The 14,670-nt window shown below is 48.0% G+C and overlaps 1 protein-coding gene across 2 annotated transcripts; it reads right to left on the bottom strand.

Annotated features, from left to right (window-relative positions):
* Positions 1-773: 773 nt before the first annotated feature.
* Positions 774-13,783, bottom strand: mre11a (MRE11 homolog A, double strand break repair nuclease). 2 transcript variants are annotated; one of them, XM_046293746.1, is made up of 19 exons: positions 13,705-13,783; positions 12,996-13,125; positions 12,769-12,901; positions 12,407-12,567; positions 11,038-11,125; positions 10,682-10,938; positions 10,368-10,553; positions 9,962-10,133; positions 9,267-9,347; positions 7,476-7,605; positions 7,223-7,323; positions 4,046-4,216; positions 3,411-3,470; positions 3,103-3,274; positions 2,881-2,967; positions 2,703-2,767; positions 1,870-1,955; positions 1,358-1,448; positions 774-1,283 (listed from the first exon to the last, which is right to left on the bottom strand). In XM_046293746.1, the coding sequence occupies exons 2-19, from the start codon at positions 13,013-13,015 to the stop codon at positions 1,236-1,238; spliced, it is 2,109 nt and encodes a 702-aa protein (XP_046149702.1). In that variant the 5' UTR covers positions 13,016-13,125; positions 13,705-13,783; the 3' UTR covers positions 774-1,235. The 2 variants fall into 2 exon arrangements, with proteins under 2 accessions (XP_046149702.1, XP_046149701.1); XM_046293745.1 differs by lacking the exon at positions 13,705-13,783 and having other exon boundaries at positions 12,996-13,698.
* Positions 13,784-14,670: the final 887 nt, after the last annotated feature.

A 14,670-nucleotide genomic window follows, 5' to 3' on the forward strand; every position in this document is an offset into this window, starting at 1 on the left:
GGCCTCCCGGGTGACGCAGTGGTCTAGGGCATCGCAGCGCTAGCCACCAGAGACTCTGGGTTCACACCCAGGCTCTGTCACAACCGGGAGGTCTGTGGGGCAACACACAATTGGCCGAGCGTCGTCCTGGTTAGGGAGGGTTTGGCCGGTAGGGATATCCTTGTCTCATCGCGCACTAGCGACTTCTGTGGCGAGCTGGGCGCAGTGCACGCTGACCAGGTCGCCAGGTGCACAGTGTTTTCTCCGACACATTGGTGCGGCTGGCTTCCGGGTTGGATGCGCGCTGTTAAGAAGCAGTTAAGAGGCTTGGTTGGGTTGTGTTTCGGGGGACGCATGACTTTCAACCTTCGTCTCTCCCGAGCCCGTACGGGAGTTGTAGCGATGAGACAAGATAGTAACTACTAACAATTGGATACCACGAAATTGGGGAGAAAAAGGGGGTAATTATTTTTTTTTTTAATGAAAGGTTATCGTTTTAATAGTCTTGTTTTTTTGTTTTTTTATTTGTCCACTGTCCTGTAGATAAATCTCAATCATGTTTGCGTCCTCTCCATGCCTCCTCCTTAAAACGCATTGGAGGAGAAGATCTGAGGGAGGACCCTCCAGTGTGCTTTGAGGAGACTAGGAGGGCGCACCTGAGGAATCAAGGGAATACAATTGAGATTTACCGTTCGTCTTGTGTGCGTTTTAACACAGCGGGTGTGAATGTCAACAAGTGAGTGTGTGTGTGTGTGTACGTGTGTCAAACAGGAACAGTAAACACACACCTGAAATAGAAACAGGAAGTATTTAATACATTTGTTGAAAGCAGACGGTCGCCATGGTGACTGAATGGGTCCAACACTGACCAATAACAGGGCTCAACAAAACTGACTAATGACGCTTTAGGAACTCAGAACGGCCAATCAACAGTCAAAGCAGGTCTTCAGATGGTATGGAAAAGTCCAGCTAGAAGTTAGAATGAATGGAAACCTAATAGGGCTGGGACCTCACCGTACGACATTATCTCACAATTAAAAAGATTGAGAACAAGGTATAGGATGAAAAATAAGAGTTTAGACACAGGTTCATCCAGCTAAAGCTTCCTCTATTCTGAACAGGCAGCGTATTGGCAGCCCAGGGGTCCATCGTCAGGACCATAAGTGGTGTGAAGAACTATGGGTAAGTTAATCATACATTCACAGCTCACTAGCCAATAAGAAACATGTACATTGTCCAAAGGGGCGGGGTTAAAGCTATCGCCGGCCACTCCTACTGGAGCCTTTAAACGGGTCAAAGTCCTCCTGAGAGAGAGAAGGGAGGTTAGACAGACACACACTACAACAGGCATATTTCAGTCGTCTCACAGGTCTCATACCTCATCATCGTCGTCGTCAAATGTCACTCCTCTGTATGATTGGCTCTGACTTTGGGAGCTCCGCCTACTGGAGGAGGAAGAGGAGGAGGTTCTAGAACACAAAACGCAGAACCGTTAGTGGTCCAATGCAGCTGTTTTTTACTCTTATCAAATCATTACAGGCTAACAGTTACGTGCCTTACTGTGATTGTTTTACATTAAACTGGTCCAAAAAAAGCTTATCAAAAAGCTTATATTTCAAGGAAGAATTTAGCGAGAAGTGGTCTGAGTGAGGAGCCTAATGGGAGGGATATGCAACCTGAAAACTAGCTGTTAGTCTATAAACTCCACCCAGGCAAAATAAGCTGACATTTCAAACAGCTCTTACACTAAAAAGGACATTATTCTGATTGGAAATGTATATAAAACAGAAAACCACGTTTATGACTGCACTGCCCCTTTAATACCCTCTACACACAGACACACAGATCACTAATCAATGTCAAAATCCTGCACAAAACACACTTTCCTACCTCTGTGTTGGTCGTGATGCAGGTGTTGGTCGTGATGCAGGCTTCACAAAGGAAACATCGTCAGAGTCATCATCATCAATGGTTATCTAGAGATGAGGGAGGAGGAGGGAGGAGAGATGGGGAGGAAGAGGGAGGAGAGATGGGGAGGAGGAGGGAGGAGAGATGGGAGAGGAGGAGGGAGGAGAGATGGGAGAGGAGGATGGAGGAGGATAGAGGAGGATGGGAGAAGGAGGAGAAATGGATGGAGAGGGGAGAGATGGGAGAGGAGATGGAGGGATGGGAGAGGAGGGGAGGGATGGGGATGGAGGAGAGGAGGAGATGGAGGAGGGGAGGAGAGGAGAGATGGAGGAGGATAGAGGAGGATAGAGGAGAAGGGAGGAGAAATGGATGAGAGATGGGGAGAGATGGAGGAGAAGGGAGGAGAGATGGAGGAGGAGAGATGGAGGAGAAGGGTGGAGAGAGGGAGGAGAAGGGTGGAGAGATGGAGGAGAAGGGAGGAGAGATGGAGGAGAAGGGAGGAGAGATGGAGGAGAAGGGAGGAGAGATGGAGGAGAAGGGAGGAGAGATGGAGGAGAAGGGAGGAGAGATGGAGGAGAAGGGAGGAGAGATGGAGGAGAAGGGAGGAGAGATGGAGGAGAAGGGAGGAGAGATGGAGGAGAAGGGAGGAGAGATGGAGGAGAAGGGAGGAGAAGGGACGAGAGATGGAGGAGGAGAGATGGAGGAAGGGTGGTGAGGACACCAACATTAGAACATCTATGTACAACACACATTCACTTCAAGACCAGTAAGAAGGTCTATAAAGCACGCAGAGATGGGGAGTGTGAGGGACTAACCTCATCTGTGTAAGATTTAGCCGACACCGCCCCTCTCGATGGGCGCTGAGGTGGAGCCTGGAACGCTGCAGGATGGAGGGAGGGATGGAAGATGAGTAGTAGATCAGTACAATAATACACACAACACACACACACAAACACACTTAGGTTTGAGAAACCCAACACAGCAGCCACTTACCATCCATGATGCTTCTGCCCTGGGTGGGGTTGACCACTGAGGCCTTCTGAGAACGGGCCCGCCCTGCAGGCTTTGGCTCTGCTGCACCTGAACACACAGGCACAAATACATTCACACACAAAACACACCCACACGTACAAACAAATGCAGTCGTTAATATATACATGCATAAATATAATTGACCCTTTCTCATGACTGAATAGATCTTGGAGAGAAACAAACCTCTTCCTCTCCTGGCTGTGGTTTGGCCTCTTCCCCTTCCCCTGCCACCCCGCCCCCTGCCCCTGGTGGGGGGAGGTGGGTCCTCGTCTGAATCCATGGAAACATCAGGCTCATCTGATAAGTTCAGGTCTTCCCCTCGCTCTATGCGGTGAGCTTTAGCTCTGTTGAGGGCCTACACAGAGAGAAGAGTACTGGTATGAACGTATACATGTGGTGTGTGTGTGTGTGTGTGTGTGTGTGTGTGTGTGTGTGTGTGTGTGTGTGTGTGTGTGTGTGTGTGTGTGTGTGTGTGTGTGTTCCTGACTCACCACCTGAACCTCTTCATCCTCCTCTGCAGTGTTTTTCTTAGATTCTCTGAAACGGCGAATCTGAGTAGAGAACAAGTTGCTGTGGTTACTATCATCTCTCCCCTCTCCACCTCCTGGTCAATCTCCTCCTCTGTCAGTACTCCTCTCTGCTGGAGGTGTCTACCCCCTCCTCTGTACCTCCTCTCCCCCTCCTGGTCAATCTCCTCCTCTGTCAGTACTCCTCTCTGCTGGAGGTGTCTACCCCCTCCTCTCCCCCTCCTCTGTACCTCCTGGTCAATCTCCTCCTCTGTCAGTACTCCTCTCTGCTGGAGGTGTCTACCCCCTCCTCTCTGTACCTCCTGGTCAATCTCCTCCTCTGTCAGTACTCCTCTCTGCTGGAGGTGTCTACCCCCTCCTCTCCCCTCCTCTGTACCTCCTGGTCAATCTCCTCCTCTGTCAGTACTCCTCTCTGCTGGAGGTGTCTACCCCCTCCTCTCCCCCTCCTCTGTACCTCCTGGTCAATCTCCTCCTCTGTCAGTACTCCTCTCTGCTGGAGGTGTCTACCCCCTCCTCTGTACCTCCTGGTCAATCTCCTCCTCTGTCAGTACTCCTCTCTGCTGGAGATGTCTACCCCCTCCTCTCCCCCTCCTCTGTACCTCCTGGTCAATCTCCTCCTCTGTCAGTACTCCTCTCTGCTGCAGGTGTCTCTGGGTTTTCTCCAGCTGGTATCTGATCAGTTCCTCGATGGCATCCTTCTCCTCCTTGTCCACATACTCCTGCACCGCCTTCCCCATGCCCTGCTCTGTCAGCAGGGAGAGCTGCACCGTCTGCACACACAGTCATGTTAACACACACACACACACACACACACACACACACACACACACACACACACACACACACACACACACACACACACACACACACACACACACACACACACACACACACACACACACACACACACACACACACACACACAGTCATGTTAACACGCACACACACAGTCATGTTAACACACACACACACACAGTCATGTTAACACACACACAAACAGTCATGTTAACACACACACACAGTCATGTTAACACACACACACAGTCATGTTAACACACACACACACACAGTCATGTTAACACACACACACACAGTCATGTTAACACACACACACACACAGTCATGTTAACACACACACACACAGTCATGTTAACACACACACACAGTCATGTTAACACACACACACACAGTCATGTTAACACACACACACACACAGTCATGTTAACACACACACACACAGTCATGTTAACACACACACACACAGTCATGTTAACACACACACACACACACACACACACACACACACACACACACACACACACACACACACACACACACACACACACACACACACACACACACACACACACACACACACACACACACAGTCATGTTAACACACACACACACACACACAGTCATGTTAACACACACACACACACACACAGTCATGTTAACACACACACACACACAGTCATGTTAACACACACACACACAGTCATGTTAACACACATGTTAACACACACACACACAGTCATGTTAACACACACACACACACACACACACACACAGTCATGTTAACACACACACACAGTCATGTTAACACACACACACAGTCATGTTAACACACACACACTCATGTTAACACACACACAGTCATGTTAACACACACACACAGTCATGTTAACACACACACACACACAGTCATGTTAACACACACACACACACAGTCATGTTAACACACACACACACAGTCATGTTAACACACACACACACAGTCATGTTAACACACACACACACACACACACAGTCATGTTAACACACACACACACACAGTCATGTTAACACACACACACAGTCATGTCAACACACACACACACACACAGTCATGTTAACACACACACACACACACACACACAGTCATGTTAACACACACACACACACACACACACACACACACACACAGTCATGTTAACACACACACACACACACACACACAGTCATGTTAACACACACACACACACACACACACAGTCATGTTAACACACACACACACAGTCATGTTAACACACACACACACAGTCATGTTAACACACACACACACACACAGTCATGTTAACACACACACACACACACACACACAGTCATGTTAACACACACACACACACACACACACACACACACACACACACACACACACACACACACACACACACACACACACACACACACACACACACACACACACACACACACACACACAGTCATGTTAACACACACACACACACACACACACACACACACACACACACACACACACACACACACACACACACACACACACACACACACACACACACACACACACACACACACACACACACACACACACACACACACACACACACACACACACAGTCATGTTAACACACACACACACACACACACACACACACACAGTCATGTTAACACACACACACACAGTCATGTTAACACACACACACACACACACAGTCATGTTAACACACACACACACACACACAGTCATGTTAACACACACACACACACACACAGTCATGTTAACACACACACACACACAGTCATGTTAACACACACACACACAGTCATGTTAACACACACACACACACACACACAGTCATGTTAACACACACACACACACACAGTCACACAGTCATGTTAACACACACACACACACACACAGTCATGTTAACACACACACACACACACACACACACACACACACACACACACACACACACACACACACACACACACACACACACACACACACACACACACACACACACACACACACACACACACACACACACACACACACACACACACAGTCATGTTAACACACACACACACACACACACAGTCATGTTAACACACACACACACAGTCATGTTAACACACACACACACAGTCATGTTAACACACACACACACAGTCATGTTAACACACACACACACACACACACAGTCATGTTAACACACACACACACAGTCATGTTAACACACACACACACACACACAGTCATGTTAACACACACACACACAGTCATGTTAACACACACACACACAGTCATGTTAACACACACACACACAGTCATGTTAACACACACACACACAGTCATGTTACACACACACACACACAGTCATGTTAACACACACACACACACACACACACACACACACACACACACACACACACACACACACACACACACACACACACACACACACACACACACACACACACACACACACACACACACACACACACACACACACACACACACACACACACACACACACACAGTCATGTTAACACACACACACACACATGTTAACACACACACACACAGTCATGTTAACACACACACACACAGTCATGTTAACACACACACACACACACACAGTCATGTTAACACACACACACACACACACAGTCATGTTAACACACACACACACACACACACAGTCATGTTAACACACACACACACACACAGTCATGTTAACACACACACACACACACACAGTCATGTTAACACACACACACACACACAGTCATGTTAACACACACACACACACACAGTCATGTTAACACACACACACACAGTCATGTTAACACACACACACACAGTCATGTTAACACACACACACACACACACAGTCATGTTAACACACACACACAGTCATATTAACACACCTCCAGACACACAGTCAAGGTATGGAGAAATGTGTGTGTACCTTTTCTGCTGTCAGGAAGTACTCTTTAACGAGATCCTCCACCCTCAGACCCTCAGTTGAGGAGTGACTCAGGAGCTGCCCAAAGTCAACACCCTCGTCCCCTACACAGCAAAAAAAGACAGACAGGAGAGTGATCTGAACATCAGAAAAAGTAGGCTTGTCAAATGTTATGATTATGGTGTGTGTGTGTGTGTGTGTGTGTGTGTGTGTGTGTGTGTGTGTGTGTGTGTGTGTGTGTGTGTGTGTGTGTGACCTTTAACTTTGGCCTTGTACTCCTTCTGTCTGATGAAGTGAACAACGTCTTTGGGGTTTGCAACCTGCTCTACAAACTTCTGACTGAAACGAGTGGCATTGAAGGCCTCAAAACCACCGCTGTAGTCCACCTTGAGAGAGAGAGACAAATATTAAACTGTGACAAATACTCAGACCTAAGAGAATCTTTCTTTCCCAAAATGATCATTCAAGTACAAAGAATTTGAAACTATAAAAGATGTAGAATTAAAAAAAAAAAAAAAAAATTATTGGGTGAAAACCCAGAATGTTTTGGCATCCAAGTACTGTATGTGTCTGAGGGACAACAGGGTGAAGAGGACAATGTAATGTCAATAACAACTTGAGGGACAACAGGGTGAAGAGGACAATGTAATGTCAATAACAACTTGAGGGACAACAGGGTGAAGAGGACAATGTAATGTCAATAACAACTTGAGGGACAACAGGGTGAAGAGGACAATGTAATGTCAATAACAACTTGAGGGACAACAGGGTGAAGAGGACAATGTAATGTCAATAACAACTTGAGGGACAACAGGGTGAAGAGGACAATGTAATGTCAATAACAACTTGAGGGACATCAGGGTGAAGAGGAAAATGTAATGTCAATAACAACTTGAGGGACATCAGGGTGAAGAGGAAAATGTAATGTCAATAACAACTTGAGGGACAACAGGGTGAAGAGGACAATGTAATGTCAATAACAACTTGAGGGACAACAGGGTGAAGAGGACAATGTAATGTCAATAACAACTTGAGGGACAACAGGGTGAAGAGGACAATGTAATGTCAATAACAACTTGAGGGACATCAGGGTGAAGAGGAAAATGTAATGTCAATAACAACTTGAGGGACATCAGGGTGAAGAGGAAAATGTAATGTCAATAACAACTTGAGGGACAACAGGGTGAAGAGGACAATGTAATGTCAATAACAATGTAATGTCAATAACAACTTGAGGGACAACAGGGTGAAGAGGACAATGTAATGTCAATAACAACTTGAGGGACAACAGGGTGAAGAGGACAATGTAATGTCAATAATATTTCCCTTTTAGATTTGGTTTGTCTTTCATACCATGTCATGTTGAGACTGATCTACTACTATTGACTTAATGTATTGTTATTCTCATTAATATTGTTGTTGTAGTTGCTGTTAATTAATGGTAATCACATTTCCACTCCTGCTATTAATGACTTGTTGCTGTTGGTCCCCACCATTTTTGTTGTTTACTTTGACAATTTAAGTAATTTAACTTGCCATGTCAATAAAGTCTACTGAATTGAAGAGCGAGAGAGAGAGAAATAGAAAAAGTGTGACAGAGAAATAGAAAAAGTGTGACAGAGAAATAGAAAAAGTGTGACAGAGAAATAGAAAAAGTGTGACAGAGAAATAGAAAAAGTGTGAATTGTAAATTGTATCTTGAGAAATACCCTTGATGCTGTTGCAGTGTTCAACAGAATAACATGTATTATAATCTGGGTGGTTTGAGCGCTGAATGCTAACAGCCGTGGTATATCAGACCGTATACCACGGGTATGACAAAACATTTATTTTTACTGTTCTAATTACATTGGTAACCAGGTAACCAGTTTATAATAGCAATAAGGCACCTCAGGGGTTTGTGGTATATGGTCAATATACCACGACTAAGGGCTGTATCCAGGGACTTGTGCATAAGAACAGCCCTTAGCCGTGGTATATTGGCCATATACCACACCCCCTCGGGCCTTATTGCTTAAGTATAAAATGTTACTTGTGTCTCACTCACTCTGAGGCGTATGAGGGGTTTCTCAGGGGTAAGGGGGTTTCCTAGTCGATCTCGCTCTGCTTCCTCAATCATCGCTTCCACCTGGGAACGGACACACACACACAGAGTCAGGGACAGACAGCCAGGCAGAGAAAGAGCGAGCGAGAGAGGGACAGACAGCCAGGCAGAGAAAGAGCGAGCGAGCGAGGGACAGACAGCCAGGCAGAGAAAGAGCGAGCGAGAGAGGGACAGACAGCCAGTCAGAGAAAGAGCGAGCGAGAGAGGGACAGACAGCCAGGCAGAGAAAGAGCGAGCGAGAGAGGGACAGACAGCCAGGCAGAGAAAGAGCGAGCGAGCGAGGGACAGACAGCCAGTCAGAGAAAGAGCGAGCGAGAGAGGGACAGACAGCCAGGCAGAGAAAGAGCGAGCGAGGGACAGACAGCCAGTCAGAGAAAGAGCGAGCGAGAGAGGGACAGACAGCCAGTCAGAGAAAGAGCGAGCGAGAGAGGGACAGACAGCCAGTCAGAGAAAGAGCGAGCGAGGGACAGACAGCCAGGCAGAGAAAGAGCGAGCGAGGGACAGACAGCCAGTCAGAGAAAGAGCGAGCGAGCGAGCGAGGGACAGACAGCCGGTCAGACAAAGAGCGAGCGAGAGAGGGACAGACAGCCAGTCAGAGAAAGAGCGAGCGAGAGAGAGAAAGAGCACCATGTGCTCACCTTCTCCTGACAGAAGGCCTCTACCCTCTGGTTGACCTTGGGCATGTCAGGGTTGAAGAGGTCAGGGTGCTCTGAGAGGACCAGGTCCTGGATGAAGAACTGACGCACCGTGTGCAGTGGGATCTTCTGAAGGTTCATCTTACGCCCCTTCACCCTCAGCAGACCTATGTGCCTGCACACACACACACACACACACACACACACACACACACACACACACACACACACACACACACACACACACACACACACACACACACACACACACACACACACACACACACACACACACACACACACACACACACACAGGAACACACACAAGGGCATACAAATATGCAGACAAACACACACAGCGAGTGCTGTTTGAGCGTATATAAAAGAGTGTGTGTGTGTGTTGGCGTACTTCTTGACGGCCTCTCCGGGGGACAGTGATGTGGCAACAGAGCTACCAGGCTGGGTGACATAGAACAGCCGCTGTTCGTTCCTGCTGGGGTTTATAAGACACTCATGTTCATGACCCCACACTACCAGGTCCAGAAAGTCATCCAGAAACTGCTCTGGGATGTAGTTGGTGGCCCCATGCTTACTCCTGCAACACACACACACACACACACCTCAGAGATGTGGCTTTTGTAAAACACACACATACAGTACCACACACACACACACTTAGCATATACACACACACCTGTTCTGGTGGACAGTATACACACACACCTGTTCTGGTGGATGGTGAAGAGGTTGAACCATTGGTCCTGGTCTTCTTTGGGGCGGAGCATGGTCACCTGGTTGTTAACAAACATCCTATAGAGGCGCTCATCAGGAATAGAGCCGATGCCGTACAGGGCTAGCTTAGTGCTGCCTTTCTGCAGGAGGACGGGACTAATCTCTATCCTCTCTACTGATTGGCTGCGGCCAAAATGATTGACAAGTCCGGCAGAGCTCAGGAGATCCAACGCACACAGACCATCCGCCTGGATTGGAGACGAGAGAGATAGAGTTACACATAGAGATACAGACATATACGCATGTGGTTCAAGATGGATGACTGAAACCTTGGCAACGGAGCTTACCCCTGTAGGATCGTCATGGTTACCGTGCACGCTGAACACGGGGATGGAGATGTTCAGGTTCTCATCCTGGTAGTTCACCCACGGAAACCTGAGAACACACAGAGAAACATTTGATGCACATACTGTACTTTACATACAACCCACGTTTGGAAAGTCTTTAATAATACGTGGCTATTTTATCTAGTAAGTTCAACTAGAATATTATTCAACATTTGTGACAGGTGATGTATGGGTTTTCAGCAATTTAAAAAAAGTGTGAGGATGCTGTCCAAGCAAGGGCTAACGTCGCCACGCCGGGGCTAACGTCGCCACGCCGGGGCTAACGTCGCCACGCTCGGGGCTAACATCGCCACCTCGGGGCTAACGTCGCCACGCCGGGGCTAACGTCGCCACCTCGGGGCTAACGTCGCCACCTCGGGGCTAACGTCGCCACCTCGGGGCTAACGTCGCCACCTCGGGGCTAACGTCGCCACCTCGGGGCTAACGTCGCCACCTCGGGGCTAACGTCGCCACGCCGGGGCTAACGTCGCCACGCCGGGGCTAACGTCGCCACGCCGGGGCTAACGTCGCCACCTCGGGGCTAACGTCGCCACCTCGGGGCTAACGTCGCCACCTCGGGGCTAACGCCGCCAACGTCGCCACGCTCGGGGCTAACGTCGCCACCTCGCCGCCACCTCGGGGCTAACGTCGCCACCTCGGGGCTAACGTCGCCACCTCGGGGCTAACGTCGCCACCTCGGGGCTAACGTCGCCACCTCGGGGCTAACGCCGCCACCTCGGGGCAACGCGCCACCTCGGGGCTAACGTCGCCACCCGGGGCTAACGTCGCCACGCCGGGGCTAACGTCGCCACGCCGGGGCTAACGTCGCCACGCCGGGGCTAACGTCGCCACCTCGGGGCTAACGTCGCCACCTCGGGGCTAACGTCGCCACCTCAACGTCGCCACCTCGGGGCTAACGTCGCCACCTCAAGGCTAACATCGCCACCTCAAGGCTAACATCGCCACCTCAAGGCTAACATCGCCACCTCAGGGCTAACATCGCCACCTCAGGGCTAACATCGCCACCTCGGGGCTAACATCGCCACCTCGGGGCTAACATCGCCACCTCGGGGCTAACATCGCCACCTCGGGGCTAACATCGCCACCTCAGGGCTAACATCGCCACCTCAGGGCTAACATCGCCACCTCAGGGCTAACATCGCCACCTCAGGGCTAACATCGCCACCTCAGGGCTAACATCGCCACCTCAGGGCTAACATCGCCACCTCAGGGCTAACATCGCCACCTCAGGGCTAACATCGCCACCTCAGGGCTAACATCGCCACCTCGGGGCTAACATCGCCACCTCAAGGCTAACACAAAGACTGACTTGCTGTTGCTGAAGTTGACAGCCTGGTCACTGAGGACATCGAAGAGGATAGGAGTGTCTCCCATGCAGTACTTCCTCAGCAGAGAGATGCAGGAGTGAAGACAGCGTCTGGAAGGCTTGTTCTCATGGAACAGATCACCTCCCAACAGGATGAAGTCAACCTGCGGACAGAGACAGAGGTGAGTGTGAGGGAGAGAGAAATTACATTCTACTGTGTGTGTAAACAAACACACACACACCTCTGTAAACAAACACACACACCTCTGTAAACAAACACACACACCTCTGTAACACACACACACACACACACACACACACACACACACACACACACACACACACACACACACACACACACACACTTGGTTCTGTTTGGCACACTTCAGGATCTCGTCGAAGGTGTTGAACGTGTCGTTGCCACGGACAGCATCTTTCTCCAGGTAACCAAGGTGAATATCCGTGGCGATCAGGATCTTGAAGGTGTCCTCATCGTCCCTGGCAACAGAAGCACAATCAGAACCCCAGAGTCTCCAGATGCACTCAGTGACAACTACACCACGAGGAGACAGATAATTCTGATGTTACATACAGGGTGTTCTCTGATGTCATGTTGAATGGAAACGGGTCCAGAGCAGAGAACCCTTCAGCAGCAGAGGTAGTGAGCGGTAGTGATGTCAACACCTGTATCAATACAGTTAACAAGTCTCCGGAGATGTCACCTACAGACAGACAGACGGGGTGAGAAAAAAAAGTCTGGTTGTCGCCTTAACTTATAGCCTGTAATTGGGGCACAGTTTTCTCTGGTCAGGTCATACTGTTTGCCACAACATTGTGAGCCAATGCAAATCTCCCATAGCTATGATTCTGAGGTTGGGCCAGCTCGGCTAACTGTAGGAAAGACTCCTGCATCCAATATGACAAATGACTGAATACGCGGATTAAGTTGAATTTTCCCCGGCCTTGACGCTGTTCTAACGACTAAAGGTAACGTTACAGTTTTGCATTTCCCCCTAAGCAGTTAGGTAAGGTTAGGATTTCCGGAGGTTAATGCATAACGTTACATATTAACTAAGAGCACTGCAGTTAGCTAGCCAATGAAGGCTCCAACAATGCATTAAAAGCACATTTAGCGCGCTAACGTTAGCTAACTCTAGCTGGTATAAAGCGGCTAGTAAAATGGTCTAATCTTAGAAATGACTGTGCATTAGATGATACCCCAACTGGCATATCTGACCCCCATGTGAATATTAAGTACGAGCTAATTCCATTATACACGCTACTCTTCACAAACCACGCACCTCTCCTACTCCCCGCGCTCGATTATTGTGTACATGTGAACAACTCCCCCTTACGGAAGTTAGCACAAGAAACGTCGTTTCCGAGAGGCAAATGTAGTTTTCTTTACATGAAGCCTCCGCATGAAGCTATACTATGTCTGACGAAGAAAAACAGCAAATCCCAAAAGAAGACAATAAACTCCATGAAGCAGAGTTAGATGCGCTCGATTTGTAGTGCGCCGGCGTGAGCAGTGTAGGACATGTTCAATTTTAGGTCTAAATCGGCTATAGCGGCATAGAGGTTTTATTTTAGAGAGATTAGGATCGAATGATGTCAGACTTCACCCAGTCCCAGAAAAGTAGGAATATACTCTCTACTCACTAGAGGGCAGTGAGAGCACGGTATGCAGTGGTGGAAAGGTCTTAAGTAAAAACACTTTAAAGTTCTACGTAAGTCGTTTTTTGGGGGTATCTGTACCTTACTATTTATATTTTTGACTACTTTTACTTCTACTTCACTTACATTCCTTAAGAAAACATTGTATTTTTTACTCCATACATTTTACTCCATACATTTTTACTCCAGACACCCAAAAGTACTCGTTACATTTTGAATCCTGAGCAGGACAGGAAAATGGTCCAATTCACACTTATCAACAGAACATTCCTGGTCATCTACTGCCTCTGATCTGGAGGACTCACTAAACACATACCCTTAATTTTTAAATGATGTCTGAATGTTGGAGTGGCCCCTGGCTGTCCTTAAATAAATCAAAAACAAGAAAATGGTACTGTCTGGTTTGATTAATATAAGAAATTTGTAATGATTTATACTTTCACTTTTGATACTTAAGTATATTTTTTATCTAAATACTTTTAGACTTTTACTCAAGTAGAAGTTTGCTCTGTGACTTTTACTTTAACTTGACTCATTTTCTATTCAGGTATTTTACTTTTACTCAAGTATGACAGTGGGGTACTTTTTCC

Source organism: Oncorhynchus gorbuscha, linkage group LG13, assembly GCF_021184085.1.
Source record: "Oncorhynchus gorbuscha isolate QuinsamMale2020 ecotype Even-year linkage group LG13, OgorEven_v1.0, whole genome shotgun sequence".
Taxonomy (NCBI): Eukaryota; Metazoa; Chordata; class Actinopteri; order Salmoniformes; family Salmonidae; genus Oncorhynchus; species Oncorhynchus gorbuscha.